Below are 17,015 nucleotides of genomic sequence, written 5' to 3'. Positions count from 1 at the left end.
GGTCAAAATGGGTGAACCCATTTTGGGGGCGGGAACCCCTTTTGGTGTTTTAAGCATTGTGTTATCCTTTAGCTGTTGAAAAATAGATCTACAAGCTCATAGCGCGCCACCGAGTGGCACGCTACAAGCTTGTAGGTCTGCTATTTTTGAAAAATCGAAGAGCGACTGACATTTTTAGAATCTGATCTCAGGTCAGAATGGAAAACTGTCAGGATGTAGAAGACATTTTTAGAATCTGATCTCAGGTCAGAATGGAAAACTGTCAGGATGTAGAAGACATTTTTTAGAATCTGATCTCAGGTCAGAATGGGTTAAAAAAACTGTCAGAATCTAGAAGGCATTTGTAGAATGTACTGTAAATGTTTATTTTCCTAAAATCTTCTCATCCGTCTGTCGGTTTCACCCATGATGTTACTTGCAATGTGTCGTGACAATAAAGTTTGATTGATTGACTGATTGATTGATTTGTGCCAGCTGGACACGGGGCTGCTGTCCGACTGTCTGCCGGAGGTGACCCGGATGGCGCGCAAGTTCACCCACATCTCCACCCTGCTGCAGTACCTCCGTCTCTCCCTGACGTGCATGTGCGAGGCCTGGGAGGACATACTCATGCAGATGGACCTCCGGCTCACCAAGTTCGTCCAGGTCAGTTCAGTCAGCCAGCAAGCGGTGTTGTTGTTGTTTTTCGTCAACTAAAACGAAAGACGGAAGATGTTCGTCGACTACCTTTTTTTTCCACTGAGGAAAACTAAATGAAAGCTAGTAAGCTACGATGACTAAGGTGCTATTTACACGAGGATGGTGTTCATAAAAAACGGCAAAATAAAGTACCGTTTAGCGCTGTCATTTAAACGAGAACGGTGTTCTCAGGAGGTGAAAACGCATCGAAGTGAAACCGCCTCCCAGAGTGGAAATCATTCAGAACACCGTTTCCTATGGTCTCCATATAAACAGGCAAAACGGTGAATCCGCAAAACTTATGACATCATGGCTCATGTTGGCTCACAGCGCATAATTATGTTTATTACATTGATGCAGAGCCATATCATTATGATATAATGGAGTTCCTGAACAAGCCTCCCTCCTCGCCTACAAAGTGCTGCTCATCAGCGATGTTGAATGTAAAACCATGATGTAAATAAAAAGCCTTGTGATAGACGGCAGCCGCGGCAGCAGCGTTTATGTAGCCTAATGTATTATAAAATATATACCATCCCGTGGCGCGCCCAGAGCCGTGTTGCGCAGGCTTGCGTGAAGGTTTCTTCTTCTTGTACGTGGGTGACCTGTCTATTTGGCAGCCCGTTATCGCCACCTAGCGACAGTATAGCATAATAGCACATCATATCATAACGTGTGCGTTCTCGTGTAAAGGGTAAGAAAAAATGAGAACGCAACGGGACTTTGACGTGTTATATGGAGATGGTCGCCGTCTAAAAGAGGCCTAAGACTAAGACTAAATATATTGACAAATAAAAACTAGACTAGTTAGGAAGCGACTATAGTGGACAAGAGATCCAGTACAAGTCATTTTACACTTGGTTGCATGCTGAAAATAGCCGATCTACAAGCTCACAGCGTGTTGCGACGCGTTGTGAGCTTGTAGATCGGCTATTTTCAGCAAGTGTAAAAACACTCATTACGACGGCATCAAGGCCCGCCAAAGTATCAGCTATTCAGGATCAGCTATTTTCAGCGTGCAACCAAGTGTAAAATGACTTATACTGGATCTCTTGTCCACTATAGTCCCTTCCTAACATTTTAGTCTAGTTTTTATTTGTCGACGAAATTGTCAGTATTTTTAGTCTTAGTTTGAGTCATCGTAGCTTAGTTTCATTTAGTTTCTATTCGTTTTTTGTCAGTGGAAAAAGGTAGTCGACGGACATTTTTCGTCTTCGTTTTTAGTCGACGAAAACAACACTGCCTGAGAGACTATAACAAATCATGTTGTTCTTTTCTCCATATCTAAAGGAAAAGAACACGAGCACTCAGGTTCAAGATGAATTCCTGGAGCTCTTGTTGTGGGGACAGTCCAGGTGAGATGTGGAACATTTCCATCCAACCAACCAGCAATGAATCCACTCCTTCAGCAATGTAGAAATGTACCCGCTAATAATGTCATTTTAGTCATCTCCTAGTGCAGTACCATGACTGCCCTGTAGATGGCATCGAAGTGCCTCGTCTTGGAGGAGTTGGTTGTATGATGTGCTGGTATGGGAGTTAGAGCTGTCAAAATCTTTTGAAGTTGACAATTCATCATGTCGTGCAAATAATCAACCAATGATTGAATTGTGTCTTTGACGTTGAACATTCGGAGCATGAAACGCGTGGAACAAAGTAGGCTTTGGAACAAAGTATTCCATGCAGAAAATATTTATCCAAAGTCTATTACTGAAATATACAAAGAAATAACTGAATATCATAGAAAATAATGTAATGTGGCCAAACGGGCCTGTCCTTAATTTTAATAATAATAATTAAAACATGTTTTAAAATAGCAATCTACAAGCTCATAACGTGAGCTCACAACAGCTTTTAGACTGGCTATTGTTTAGTTTTTAGGGGTTTTCAAAAGATCATACAGATGAATGGAAATCATGACAAATAATTGCAATTGGATTAAAAAGATAATTGCCAAATAATCAGCCAATTACAGTGTGTAGTCGTGATTGTGACAGGCCTATTATAGATCTTATTTTTTTTTAAGTACGCAACTTGTTTTAAAAGTAATAGCAGTTGTATTAATCAGGGTCTCACTGAGTTTCTCCCCGTTTGCAATGCAGCCCTGAACTGCAGGCCCTGCTAATGAACCAGTTGACTGTGAAGGTGAGTGAAGTATGATCAAATCAAACATTATTTATATAGCACATTTAAAACAGACAAGATTGACCAACGTTAGTTATGCATACAAAATACAAAAACCTCAAACGAGTAACGGCAAGAAATTAAACGGTTCAAAAATAAAAATAAATCGGGAAGGATCAAAGGCCATAGAGAAGAGATGAGTCTTAATCAGACCAGTGTGTGTCCAGTGGAAACCTCGTATGAATCTGATCTCAGGTCAGAATGGGTTCATAATGATAAGATGAACATTGAGGCCTAAATGCGGCGGTCAGCAGCAGCGGTGAGATACAGGAGAGGTCGTCTGTGTCGTTTTCGTCGACTAAAGCTAAGGCGGAAAAAGGTTCGTCGACTACCTTTTTTCACTGACGAAAACAAAATGAAAACTAAGCCATGGTGACTAAAACTCAGACTAAATGTATTGACAATTTTGTCAACCGCCAAAAACTGGACTAAAGTTTTAGGAAGGTACTAGTGGACAAGATATCCAGTATACTGTAAGTCACTTGGTTGCATGCTGAAAATAGCAGATCTACAAGCTCACAACGCGTCGCAGCGCGACGCGTTGTGAGCTTGTAGATCTGCTATTTTCAGCAAGTGTAAAATCAGCCATTACGACGGCATCGAGGCCCGCCAAAATACATTTTCAGTCAACCGACTGTATATTTAGTCGAGTGAAATCTTATGACATTCAGTCGACTAAAGCTAGACTAACATTAAAACACTCCAGGGGACTAAAATGTGACTAAAAGTAAATGAAAACTATTCCAAGAGACTATGATAGAAATGTGCTGCCAAAAACAAACACTGAGAGGCACAGGCCAGGAGTAGAAGTGAAAGTCACAGTGAAGCGAGGGGCGCCCGCTGCATTTATAACGACCACATGACGTCCTACACGTCGTCATTTAGTCAGCAGGGGTTTTCAACAGGTGGTCCGTGGACCACTGGTGGTCCCTGGAAGTATTGCACGTGGTCCCCTGACCATTCATTTACCGACACATTGGAGGTCCAGGAATTCAACAGACAAAAGGGAGTAAGAATCTCAAGTGCAGTGGATTGTCTGGTTGAGTCATTATTATTATTATTAAGATATGATGTCGGTCCGTGGACAATTGTTTGAGAAACAGTGGGATGTATTCACCTTTTTCCTGGGCTGTGTGTGTGCGCTCCAGTTCCTGTCGCTTTGATCCAATGAAAGCCAATGAAACCGGTCAGATGACCAATGATATCCAATGAAATCAACAGGAACTGGAGCACACAGCCCAGGGAAAAGGTGAATACACATGGGATGCATAGAGAGTGTCACAAAAGGATCAGCCCATATCTCCACCCAACACAACAGTGGGCCCCCAGGTTGATTCTAATAATGGCTGGCTCTAAAGTGCTCTAAACAAACATTGTAACATCCCCCAAAGAACGATTTACGTCGTAAGTGCTCTAAAAACATTTTAAAAAAATCCCATAGTTTTATGCCGTATTCATTGAGGGCTATAGTATATTCAGCTACAGTGTGTAGACAAACATGAGACGCCATCGACGACGGATGGAGAATTTACGTCCTATACGTGGACGAGCAAATTGTCTATTTCGGTCCTACACAAAGAAGCAACGAAGCGACAGACAATCAGAGCAAATAGACATGCAAAATATCTGCGACGATCTCAAATAATAATTGCGATTAGGCGATTCTATAACAATTGTGACCCGTTTTGATCCTCAGGGCCTGAAGAAGCTGGGCCAGTCCATAGAGTCCTCCTACTCCAGCATCCAGAAGCTCGTCATCAGCCACCTGCAGAGGTATACGTATACCTCTATTAGGAATCAATTCATCAATAAATGATAGTTGATTGAACCTTATCGATCGGTTAATACTTATCTCCCTTCCCTCATGCCGCCACTAGATGGGGCTATTGGCTCAGAAGAGTGCCACGGTTTTCAGCCCACATGGCTCCTTTAACCCATTCTGACCTGAGATCAGATTCTAATAGGGGATTCACACTATGGTCCCGGGTGCGCACTCGGGACCACTTGGCAGATGTTGTGGTAGTGTGAATGATGCGTACCGTTCCCGGGAGCGGATCGCCCAACTGTCCCGGGACCGCATGGGGGGAGGGTCTCTGGACCGTTGAAGTGTATTCAGATACGGATTGTTCCAATGTGAATGAATGCGTACCTAAAGAAGGAAGTGGACTGTTTTTTTAAAAAGAACGTGACATAATCTCTAGTCGACGAGCCAAGCCTCAAAAAAAAAAAAACACAGCCGCTGCACGATGCGTAACACCAGCGCATTTCTCAACGCCGCCCGTCTCCTGTTGAATCTGCGTATACGCGCAGCACCGCAGTACGCACTGATCTTATTCTGCGGACTACACGTGGCTCTTGGGCTTTGCTTGGCACAGTTTCCAAAGTAAAACAAAATAATAATAATGCTGAAGTAGAATCCATAGCAAACTAATATCAAACACGACACTGGAGCACAGAACTGACTGACACAGTGAATAACAGGCAGGCTGACAGTGAAGTAGTATAACGGCAAAAAGCCAAAGAGGCAATGCAATGCAGTGTGTCTGGATTTATTTGAGACAATGTCGCAGAGTTGATGGTCAGTGTCCGGGCACGCCAGCCATCAAGCACACCGTCATCAGGAGGATTAAAGTGTGTTATGCAAGTGTACCCGGGTGCGCTGTTGAATCTCGGGCAATGTGAATCATGGCCATCGGGGACCAGGCAACCGTATTCGGAAACGGTTCCAATGAAACGGATTCAGTCCGTCTCAGTGTGAATCCCCTATAAAAAATGTCTATTACATCCTGACAGTTTAATTATTAACCCATTCTGACCTGAGATCAGATTCTAAAAATGTCTATTACATCCTGACAGTTTAATTATTAACACATTCTGACCTGAGATCAGATTCTAAAAATGTCTATTACATCCTGACAGTTTAATTATTAACCCATTCTGACCTGAGATCAGATTAAAAAAATGTCTATTACATCCTGACAGTTTAATTATGAACACATTCTGACCTGAGATCAGATTCTAAAAATGTCTATTACATCCTGACAGTTTAATTATTAACCCATTCTGACCTGAGATCAGATTCTAAAAATGTCTATTACATCCTGACAGTTTAATTATTAACCCATTCTGACCTGAGATCAGATTCTAAAAATGTCTATTACATCCTGACAGTTTAATTATGAACACATTCTGACCTGAGATCAGATTCTAAAAATGTCTATTACATCCTGACAGTTTTCTAAAAGTGTCTTTGATTTTTCAAAAAATAGCAGACCTACAAGCTCGTGGCGCGCTTGTAGATCTGCTATTTTTCAATAGCTAAAGCATAACACAATGCTAACACCAAATGATGTTCCCAATCAAAATGGGTTAAGAAGCGATGCCACCGAAATTGACGCACGGGGCAATCCCTACCACCTCATCTGAATGTCTCTCTCTCTCTCTCTCTCCTCAGTGGCTCTGAGGCCCTGCTGTACCACCTCAGCGAGGTGCAGGGCATGTCTCTGTGGAAGCAGAAGTTTCAGCCCCTGGGCCTGGACGCGGCAGCCATAGAGGGTACGGTAGTGCCGCACGCTTTCTTTTTTCTTTTACCAGCTACAACGCAATAGCAAGCAGAGTCTATAATCCACGTGCAAGCTAGCTTAGCTAGTCCAGCTGGTTTTCTCCCCGAGTGGAATAGCATGAGAGTGGCGACACTATAGCGTTGACTCCAAAGGGGGCCAGTGAGGCGCTCCGACGTTGAAGCGCTGCAGGCCCCTAGTGGTAAGAGGAAGGACTGCAGGCGGAACCCGTGGATTTGTGACGAGGAAACCCCCGTGCAGCTGGGGGCTTTGACATTGAGCGCTCGGTTTGCACAAAATGTGGCGGTCCTGAATGCGGAAGTGGACGTTTTGAGAGACGGTCCTTCCGGGTGCTTCGAAACGCCACTGAACAATCACGCCAGATCAGTCTCTATCCTTCTTTATACTCTATGGTTGACTCCCATTGTAACAATGGGATGCGGAAGTGCTCAATGGGATAGTTCCAATGTTTGGAATTGTATCCCATAGCACCCCGCTTTGCTTAAAAAAAAAGTAGTGAAAATAGCCGATCTACAAGCCCCATAACGTGGCGCGAAGCAATGCGCTTTGAGCTTGTAGATCTGCTGTTTTTCACTCGTTTGGGTCCCCGGGCAGACATCTATTCTCCACCTGTAACTGTAACGTTTGGCAACCGCTGATCTAACTGTCAGGATTTGCGTGACCTACCTGTGCTATTATGGCTGAATGTCAGCCACATCTACAGTGCAATATGTTTGTTCTTTCAGATGCCATTACAGCCGTGGGCTCCTTCTCTCTGAAAGCCAACGAACTTTTGCAGTGAGTTGAGAAGCTTTCTTTGACTGTCTTGAAGATTGAATTTTGTCGTCCGAGTTCAGTGAATTGACGATATTCAGCAAGGTGCTAACTAGGTGCAACTTCCCATAGACAGCCCATTCATCCAAACGGAAAAGTCCAATTGTATTAGGTAAACCATTTAGGCCTGACCTCAAGGTAAAAAAAACAACAACTTCTAAATCCTCCAGTTTTCTGAAATAAATATTTTCACGATTTTTCTAAAATAGCCGACCTACAAGCTCGTAGCGTGCCACTCGGTGGCACGCTTTGAGCTTGTAGATCTGCTATTTTTCAATAGCTAGATAGCTAGAGAGCAATAGCTAAATTATAACATAGTGTTTAAAACACCAAAAGGGGGTTCCCGCCCAAAATGGGTTAAACAACGTCAAACTCACCAACATTGCAGCTGTACGGAAAGCTTGAATTATCCTCTTTCAATCTGTAAAGTTTTTGTGTCATAAACATCCACCGTAGACATGTTATGAGCATGAGCTACTGCCTGTCAAGAGATTTTGTGCAGGTTATTTTTTTCTAGGTGCTGGAGTTTGGGAGTGCTCGTTGACTATCACTCAACAGCCCTGCGTACCACCTGTTTTGAATTTGCACATAATGCAGGAGGCAGCAGGAGGTTGCTTTAGTGATAACGAGCGCTTCCAAACTCCAATACAAAAATCACCTGCAAGGAATTTCTTGACTAGGAAGTAGCTCATAACAAGTCTACAGTTTTTACGAAACAAACACTTTGCAGATTGAAAGAGGATAATTGAAGCTTTTTGCACAGCTGCAATGTTGGCGAGTTTGCTGCCACCTTGCTGGCAAGATGGCAGCGGTCTGAATATCTTCCAATTGTTTCATCCCCCCGTGCATGTCTTTTAAGTCCTGTTTTCTATTTGTATTTTCCCCCACCAGAGTGATTGACAAAAGCATGAAGAACTTCAAAGCCTTCTTTCGCTGGTTGTACGTCGGTAAGATTCTCGGAGAATTGGACAACAACAAAAGAAAACGTAGCATGTTCTCTCTGCTTCGCTGTGTTTGACGTGGGTTTTTTTTTCCCCCACACAGCCATGCTGAGGATGTGTGAGGAGCACGTTCCCCCGGAACTGAATAAGGTGAGACGGGTTTTCTGAAAAAGAAAAATCAGAAAATCGATTTTTCAAAAATAGCAGATCTACAAGCTCGTAGCGGCCACCAAGTGGCGCGCTACGAGCTTGTAGATCTGCTATTTTTCTAACACCAAAAGGGGTTCCCGCCCAGAATGGGTTAATATCGGAATACTGATATTATTGATTTAATTTGATTTTGATTTTGAAGCGTGTGAACCAGTGTTGTTTTTGGCAGCAAATTTCAAATTTAATTTAAGAATTTAAGAATAGTTTTAATTTAGTTTTAGTCACATTTTAGTCGCCCGGAATGTTTTAGTGTTCTGCTAGATCTGCTATTTTCAGTGTAAAAATTACTTATACTGGATTGGAACATTTTAGTCTAGTATTTATTTGTCGACGAAATCGTCAGTATATTTAGTCTCAGTTGTAGTCATCATACCTTAGTTTCCATTTCATTTTCGTCAGCGGAGAAAGGTCGGCGACGAACATTTTCCGTCTTAGTTTTAGTCGAGGAAAACAACACTGAACTTGTTGTTGTTGTTGTTGCTCTCTCAGATGACCCAGAAGGACATCTCCTTCGTGGCGGACTTCCTGTCGGAGCATTTCAGCGAGGTGAGCTCTCCGTGTAAACGCCACCGTTTTTTATAGTTCTCACACATTTTAGTAAAAAAAGGTTTGCCGTTATATAATCAACACATCGTGTCGTTGTGAACAGAACGAAGAGCTGTTTGACCGCAAAGGGAAGTACTTCAACGTGGAGCGCGTGGGCCAGGTATGGGTGCACGATTTGATGAGTTTTAGTACAGCAGTGGTTCCAAAAAGTGGCGTCCTTCGGGGGACCCCTAAGGGTTCCTTGAGGGGAGTTCCAGGGGGTCCCCCCCCAGCTAAATGATAGTTGGGACCCTTATGGCTCTGTGACTCAGAGAGTGTGCACACGGAACCAAATGGACCCTGACGGGTCCATTTGTTACACTCTCAAAATTAACAGTTGGTGTCCCAGAGATAGAAATGCCAGTAACCCATTTTGACCTGAGATCAGATTCTAATAATGTCTTCTACATCCTGACAGTTTTCTGAAAAAGCTATGTTTCTATGTCAGTCGTTCTTCGATTTTTCAAAAAATAGCAGACCTACAAGCATACCACCGAGCGCATACCGCTCGGTGGTATGCTTCTAAATGTTGGGGGGTCCCTGGCATATCTCTTCAAATGGGTGTCCGCGGGCTGATACTAAGTGTCGTTTTGGGGACCCTTGACAGACATGGAAAACGTTAGGGATTTTAGGAACCACTGCTCTACTGTATATGCTTCTAAATGTTGTGGAGAGACAGAGGAGGACGTACTGTACGTGTCTCACACAGCACGTCTTCCATTATGTTCTATGTTTCCAGTACTTGAAGGATGAAGATGACGACCTCGTGTCCCCGCCCAACACCAGTGGGAACCAGTGGGTGAAGTTCTTACAGGAGAGCACTCACTTGAAAGGTGATTTGACGAATAATAAACTGAAAAATGTGACGGCCAGAGTCACAATTGACTCTTAATTGACTAATTGACAAGCCATCACCACTCAACACTGATTGACACCTGGCAATCTCCCTGCTCACCACTGGAATTGCCACAGGTGTGTGTGTGTGAATCAGTGTTGAGTGGTGATGGCTTGTCAATTATTGGCACCCCAAATAAGCTTGGCACCCCAAATAAGCTCCTGAGGAAACCATTACAAAACATATGAAAGACACTGACACATTTTAATATATGTTTTGAGGGGGCGCCCCTCCTATATATACAGGTTTGTTTTTTTAGTTTGATGTTTGTTTAAAAAAAACGCTATTGACAATGAAGGGAAACTTTACGTCATCTTGTCCCTATAGCGCAAACATTGAATAAAGAGAATGTGATGTTTGTCTTTGTCATTGTTCGTTTTACATCACCATTACATCGCCTAATCAACATGAGTTAGACTTTGATATATTAGCGCCCCTCACTTCACAGTCACGCGGGTGTGATTTTTATTTTTTATATAGTTTCCTTTCCAAAATAATTCCAAAATAGTGGAAATAGTTTTCAAGAAGTCATTGAAGCATCATTGAATCATACCCATTTTGGGCTGGAACCCCTTTTGGTGTTACCATTATGTTCTGCTTTAGCTATTGAAAAATAGCAGATCTACAAGCTCATAGAGCGCCACCGAGTGACGCGCTACGAGCTTGTAGGTCTGCTATTTTTGAAAAATCGAAGAACGACTGACATAGAAACGTAGCCTTTTCAGAAAACCCTCGGGATGTAGAAGACATTTTTAGAATCTCAGGTCAGAGATATTTCACTCGAGGTTTTGTTTGGTGATGCTCGGGTGTGGTTGTCGTGTTTTGCTGGTGAGCCCACTGCTGTTCCCCTCATATGTATCCCAGACACTGAACTCTCTCGTGTGTGTTTGCTTCATGTAGCGAGCCCACTGCTGTTCCCCTCATATGTATCCCCAGACACTGAACTCTCTCGTGTGTGTTTGCTTCATGTAGAGAGCCCACTGCTGTTCCCCTCATATGTATCCCAGACACTGAACTCTCTCGTGTGTGTTTGCTTCATGTAGAGAGCCCACTGCTGTTCCCCTCATATGTATCCCCAGACACTGAACTCTCTCGTGTGTGTTTGCTTCATGTAGCGAGCCCACTGCTGTTCCCCTCATATGTATCCCAGACACTGAACTCTCTCGTGTGTGTTTGCTTCATGTAGAGAGCCCACTGCTGTTCCCCTCATATGTATCCCAGACACTGAACTCTCTCGTGTGTGTTTGCTTCATGTAGAGAGCCCACTGCTGTTCCCCTCATATGTATCCCAGACACTGAACTCTCTCGTGTGTGTTTGCTTCATGTAGAGAGCCCGCTGCTCTTCCCCTCGTATCCCCAGAAGTCTCTGCACTTCGTCAAGAGGATGATGGAGAGTGTGATCGAGTCGTGTCTGCGGAAGCCTGCGGTGAGTGTTGACAGTGAAGTCAGTCGAACAGACTCGACACTTCTCTTTGACGGCCATGAATTCTGTCAGTATATCCTGACTCTGGCCTGCCTCTAAATGTAGTTCTGCAAGGCTCCTGGGGGCTTTTCTTTTTTTACTGTTTCTGGTTTCTCTCTCTACTTGAAAAGGATGTTAGCCATGTTCAACCTGCTGGCATCTCTGTTTTGTGAATGTTCAGAAATCTTCTATTTTTTGTATAGTACTGTAAGTATATATATATATATATAGGGCTTACGTGGCCATACCTATGTACATTTTTTCAACTATTTTTCTTGTTTGTTCTCTGCCTTGTAAAGCATGTTGCAATGCATTTCTGTCATGAAAGGTGCTATATATATATATATTTCTTTTTTTTTCCTTTTTTTTTTTTGTATCATTATTATTATTTTAAGTGCAATTAAATAAGTCAGAAATTATAATTCAATTGTGGCAACAATGACAACACTATCTCCAATTTGATGTCTTGCTTATCCATATACAGCTATCCATTATACTGTGTGATTCAGAGGCATTTTAATAGCTTTATTTGAATAATAACTCTGCATTTGCTTGTCTTGTTCACTCATTCATGTGTTTGTGCATGCAGGAAATCATTGGGAAGTCTGTCAAACAGGCCGTCTGCTTGCCCCTCTACATGGCACAGAGGTATATGGTTGATCAATTATGACTTCACACACACTGTATCTGCTTACATTATGCTTCAATAACAATAAGCTATGTTTGTGTTTTGATTGTTTTGCTGTTTGTGTGTGTGTGTGTGTGTGTGTGTGTGTATGTGTGTTTTTTTGGAGCCCCGGTGTCCCTCCCCCCAAAGGACCACAATGGCTTTTTTTGTGTTTCTATCCTTTTTAATCCACTTTAAATCAATCAATCAAAAGTTTGTTTGCTCCAGCTGTTGCCTCGTGGACGTAACACTTTCTTTTGCACCTCATATCTAACCTCATTTACATACAGTACCCTCTCAGAGTTACAGACCTGTAAAGGGTCCATTTGGTTCCATTTGTACGCGACTCTCTCCTTCTCCGGCTCTGGTTCCCATGCCATGTTTTCGGTTTCCTCCTTGCTCTCCGTGTCTCTGCCTCTTATTTGTTTCCTTTCCTGAAAACAACAACATAATAGAACTTGCACACTCGCCCACGTCTTCTACACACCTGTAGCCAATTGTGATGTGACAATAACGATTGATTGTGGATCTCTTCTCGTCCGTGCAGCTCTGACAAGGCTCCGAGACTGTTTGAACTCCCGTCTCTGTAAGTGAAAACGACAGCCATTCTACTGTTGATTTTGACACCCCGTTTTGATTTAGTTTTTAGTCGTAGTCTTTTGAAATAAAATCTTTTTTTTTTGTCACATTTCAGTAGTGTAAAGCGATTCCATATCCATAGCAACATATGTTATAACGGGTTAACCCATTCTGGACGGGAACCCCTTTTTGTGTTTTAAGCATTATGTTATGCTTTAGCTATTGAAAAATCTTGAAAATGCGACGCAAATCTTTGAATATATATTCTCTCAGAGCCGACGTTTTAACTCAAATCTTTTGCTTAATGACACAACGTTCACACGCAGGTGGAACGACAGGAAAGCCAACATGCACTACATCGTGTTCTGCATGCCGGAGGTCTCGCCCTGCAAGCTCTACCTGCTGCGGCGCGCCACGGACCCACACAGGTGAGCGTCGTTCTGGGTTAACGACCGCTCCACTCTAGAACAGACCGATGGGCTAATCAAACCCTCAGAGCACCTGCTGCGCCTTGCTTGATTTACCGCCGTTTCCAACATGACAGCCATGTAAACACACACACACACACACACACACGATGGCATTTACAGCTAGAACATTGCTCTCCAAAATGTTTTTTTTTAAAACATTTGAGCGAGAAATAGACCCGAAAATGGATTCCATTTGATCAACTCACTTCGTTGTAGATGCCGGCCAGTGCGACAATTATGGAATACTTTCGTTATACGGTACCGGCAAGAAAGGTTATACCTCGTTTTGTTGTGTTTTGGGGTCAATTTATAAATGTATGTATTAAGTAGCCATGTAATTAGCAGGATAATATCTGGCTAGACCTGGTCATTGTTGGGATATAATAATTCACCTTCAGGGTGATTAACCCATTTCTGGGCAGGAACCCCTTTTGGTGTTAGCATTATGCTATGCTTTAGCTATTGAAAAATAGCAGACCTACAAGCTCATAGCGCGCCACCGAGTGGCGCGCTACGAGCTTGTAGGTCTGCTATTTTTGACAAGTGGCATGAAAGTGTTTGAGAAGGACTGCCATAGAAAAACATAGCTTTTTTTCAAGAAAACAGTCTTTAGAAGACATTTTGCAGAATCGTTCCCAGGTCAAAATGGGTTTTAACCACGTCGGTGGTTAAAACCCCCTGTCGGGTGAATTATCTCCCGACAGTGACCGCCGGCCGGTCCTATTATATAGGCAGACATTATCCCTTATATACTTGTTCACTCTCTATGCTCTGTGTGTGGTTTTTCTCCCCGCAGACCCGTTCCCAACGGTCTCATGGCGGTCGACCTGAGCAACGTCCTCAGCCACCGCATGGACTCGGACGGCGGTGAAGGCGCTAGCGCTGGAGTCCGGTGAGGGACTTTTTTTTTTCACACACTTGAGCCCTAGTATCTGGGCATGCCGTAGGGTAACAAGACAACTCGCCCCGTTTCTGTTTTCCTCCCAGAATTTCCCCCAGTGAGGGGTGGGAGAGGCTGGACAGCAGACGGCTGGACTTTGAACTATAAACTAAACAAATATAATTTATGAAAAGCTACTACAGTGAAGTCTTTTCACAGAAGTTGTTGTAGGATATGTGGGGATTATCTGACGAGGTACCATTTTGAGTGGGCAAAACCTTACATAATACTAAATTGTTTATAGGGTCAATATAAGTAAAATAATATAGCCTTTCCACAGGAGTATCTTTTTATATTTTTCCAAAAAAGAATACAAACGGCCAATAGCATAATTACAAAGTTATCCCCCTCACTGGTGAAAATTCCGGGAGGAAAAACGGGGCAAGCACCGGGGGTGAGTTGTCCAGTATTCCGTCATAGTAGAGAGAGTATGCACATTATGCGTCACTTTTACACCAGGACACGCCCCTTTAGCACTCTTCCTGCGCACACTTCCACCCCTCTTGCATGGCTGCAATGAACTTTTTTTATTATAAATAAAAATATCTATGGGCAAAACATTGAGCATTGGTGTTTGGAAGCGCTCAACGGTCCTGCGGTACCACCTGTGTCTGAATGTCACATGATGCAGGAGGCAAGCAGGGCGTTGCGTTGTTTAAAACGAGCGCTTCCAAACTCTGACACTTTATTAGGAAAAAAAAATCACCTGCACGGAATTTCTTGACGGAAAGAAGTAGCTCATAACATGTTCATGGTGGGGTTTTTCATGAAAAGAGGATAATTATACAACGGGCCGTTTCGAGATCTGATTTGGTTGAAACTGCCTTCTAGCCGTGGTTCAAACGAGCGCCACTCCACAGTAATCAAAACAAATAATTCAGCTGCTCTGTTTTCCCAGAGCGCTAGCAAACTCGGTGGCTATAGGCTAGCTAGTTTCTTGGGACATTTGTGGTCGTAGTGACTACATCTATCATTAAAAAAATATGTTTTCTCCGCGATTTTCTTAGTTTTAAGGGTAACTGTTGTATAATTGCAACATCACACTCCAGGGGGTGGTTTAGCGTCATTAATGCACGCCTGCGATGCTGCGGGAACGAGCCTGCCGGGGCGAGTTCCGAAAGCACCGCAGAAGTTACCCTCTCGTGTAATTTAGCTTAACCGTTTAACCATTTGCTTCCCCAGGCCTGACTGCGCGTACGGCTGCCTGGACGCCCGTTTCTACGATGACGAGACGCTGACGGTGGTGCTGCGCGTCGTCCCGGAGGACGAGAGCAAGGGGCGCGTCCTCGCTCAGCTGCCTCTCGGCGCCGCCCTCCGCTCGGACGCCCACTTCAACTGGGACCCGGCTCTCAGGTGTGTGTGTGTGTGGGGGAGGGGGGGGGGGGTAATTGAGATGGAGAGAGTGATGAATGAAGGAGAGGGTGGGGTTCACGTGCGTGCGTGCATGCGTGCGTACATGTGTATTTGAGTCACTAATGAACTGTTCTCTACATGTTCACATGTAGGGCTTTCACTTCTAGTGATTTTTACTAGTCGACTAGGTGCCTAGTTTACTAGTCCACTAGTTGCCTAGTTTACTAGTCCACTAGTTGCCTAGTTTACTAGTCCACTAGTTGCCTAGTTTACTAGTCCACTAGTTGTTTAACTAGGCCTACCTATTATGTAAAAATATGTGTACATATTACAATAAATGTACATTTTAAAACTGTGTACATTGGTGACTATAACTATAATCTAGCTGATCTTGAGGCCTACGAAAACGGGGAAAAAAGATTAATAACAAGGTCGACTAGTGGATTTACTAGTTGACTAGTTGCTTAAAGCCCTAGCCCTAGTATGGGGACTAGGTTGGAGGAGGGTGTGTAGAGCCCAGGATCACATTAGATGATTGACACAGGGGTGAAAAATGGCTTACAAAATCGTGGGATAAAAAATATATTTAAAAAAAAAGCCCTAGTTCGGAGCCCGTAACAAAAGTTTATAAAGTGCCACTTTTGTTGTTTCTAATGTGAGCAGAACGACATGACAAATAAAAACTTTGAAAATGCATTTAAACTCAAAAGAATGTAATAACTAATATTAACGGACAATTCATTCAGATAATTGATTCCCACGGGTGCACACACACACACACACACACACACATTTCTTTTTTAATATGGACGATGTGTCGATTTCCCGTGTCATGGCAGGTTGGACCTGCAGAGCGGCGCCATCCCCTGCCAGGGTCTGGTGCTGGAGAACCAGTGGAGAGACCTGGAGAACATGAAGGCTCAGTTCGTAGCCGTCAACGGCATCCGCAAAGTGGCTTGTGTGGTACGTGTTTAACCCATTCTGACCTGAGATCAGATTCATACGAGGTTTCCGCCGGACACACACTGGTCTGATTAACCCATTCTGACCTGAGATCAGATTCTAAAAATGTCAGTCGTTCTTCGATTTTTCAAAAATAGCAGACCTACAAGCTCGTAGCGCGCCACTCGGTGGCGCGCTATGAGCTTGTAGATCTGCTATTTTTCAATAGCTAAAGCATGACATGATGCAGAATGGGTTAAAGGCCCTTAATACGCCCTATGATGTCAGGATCTTTCACTTTGCCTTAACCCATTTAGACCCGAGGACAGTTCTACAAATGCCTTCTAAATCCTGACAGTTTTCTGGGGGAAAAAAACACACGTTTGTCAGTGGTTCTCAAACATTTTCATGTCAAGGACCCCCAAAAAAAAAGATATGTAATTGGCCTCCGACCCCCCATGTGAAAATATGTTGTTCCAGGGACCACCGCAGAAGCAAAGATTTGAGTTTAAAAAACATTCGCCAAATTCAAACATTTGGGCCACATTTTCATGATAAAAAAAATAAAATAGCAGACCTACAAGCTCGTAGCGTGCCACGCTATGAGCTTGTAAATCTAGGCGTTCCCGCCCCAAAATGGGTTAAGTTTTGGCATTTGGGAGGGTTTTTTAATTAGTCGTCTCGGTAGCTGAGCAGTGAGCACCCACCGTCTAAC

At 43.4% G+C, this 17,015-nt stretch overlaps 1 protein-coding gene across 1 annotated transcript in view; it reads left to right on the top strand.

Annotated features, from left to right (window-relative positions):
• The window catches only part of anapc4 (anaphase promoting complex subunit 4), a 33,949-nt gene that overhangs the window by 14,544 nt on the left and 2,390 nt on the right, over nucleotides 1-17,015 (top strand). The window contains exons 10-27 of the mRNA XM_083767744.1: nucleotides 475-645; nucleotides 1,969-2,033; nucleotides 2,781-2,823; nucleotides 4,559-4,635; nucleotides 6,317-6,417; nucleotides 7,169-7,220; nucleotides 8,148-8,203; nucleotides 8,301-8,347; nucleotides 8,897-8,953; nucleotides 9,057-9,113; nucleotides 9,732-9,825; nucleotides 11,216-11,313; nucleotides 11,939-11,997; nucleotides 12,564-12,602; nucleotides 12,922-13,023; nucleotides 13,862-13,957; nucleotides 15,188-15,358; nucleotides 16,198-16,321. Of these exons, the coding sequence (XP_083623870.1) occupies nucleotides 475-645; nucleotides 1,969-2,033; nucleotides 2,781-2,823; nucleotides 4,559-4,635; nucleotides 6,317-6,417; nucleotides 7,169-7,220; nucleotides 8,148-8,203; nucleotides 8,301-8,347; nucleotides 8,897-8,953; nucleotides 9,057-9,113; nucleotides 9,732-9,825; nucleotides 11,216-11,313; nucleotides 11,939-11,997; nucleotides 12,564-12,602; nucleotides 12,922-13,023; nucleotides 13,862-13,957; nucleotides 15,188-15,358; nucleotides 16,198-16,321 (1,509 nt within the window). The remainder of the gene's footprint in view (nucleotides 1-474; nucleotides 646-1,968; nucleotides 2,034-2,780; nucleotides 2,824-4,558; nucleotides 4,636-6,316; nucleotides 6,418-7,168; nucleotides 7,221-8,147; nucleotides 8,204-8,300; nucleotides 8,348-8,896; nucleotides 8,954-9,056; nucleotides 9,114-9,731; nucleotides 9,826-11,215; nucleotides 11,314-11,938; nucleotides 11,998-12,563; nucleotides 12,603-12,921; nucleotides 13,024-13,861; nucleotides 13,958-15,187; nucleotides 15,359-16,197; nucleotides 16,322-17,015) is intronic.

Source organism: Protomyctophum parallelum (genome assembly GCF_964188405.1).
Source record: "Protomyctophum parallelum genome assembly, chromosome: 6".
In the NCBI taxonomy this organism is placed as follows: domain Eukaryota; kingdom Metazoa; phylum Chordata; class Actinopteri; order Myctophiformes; family Myctophidae; genus Protomyctophum; species Protomyctophum parallelum.
Note: the sequence above shows the minus strand (reverse complement) of the source record. Positions and strands in the feature narration are given on the sequence as shown.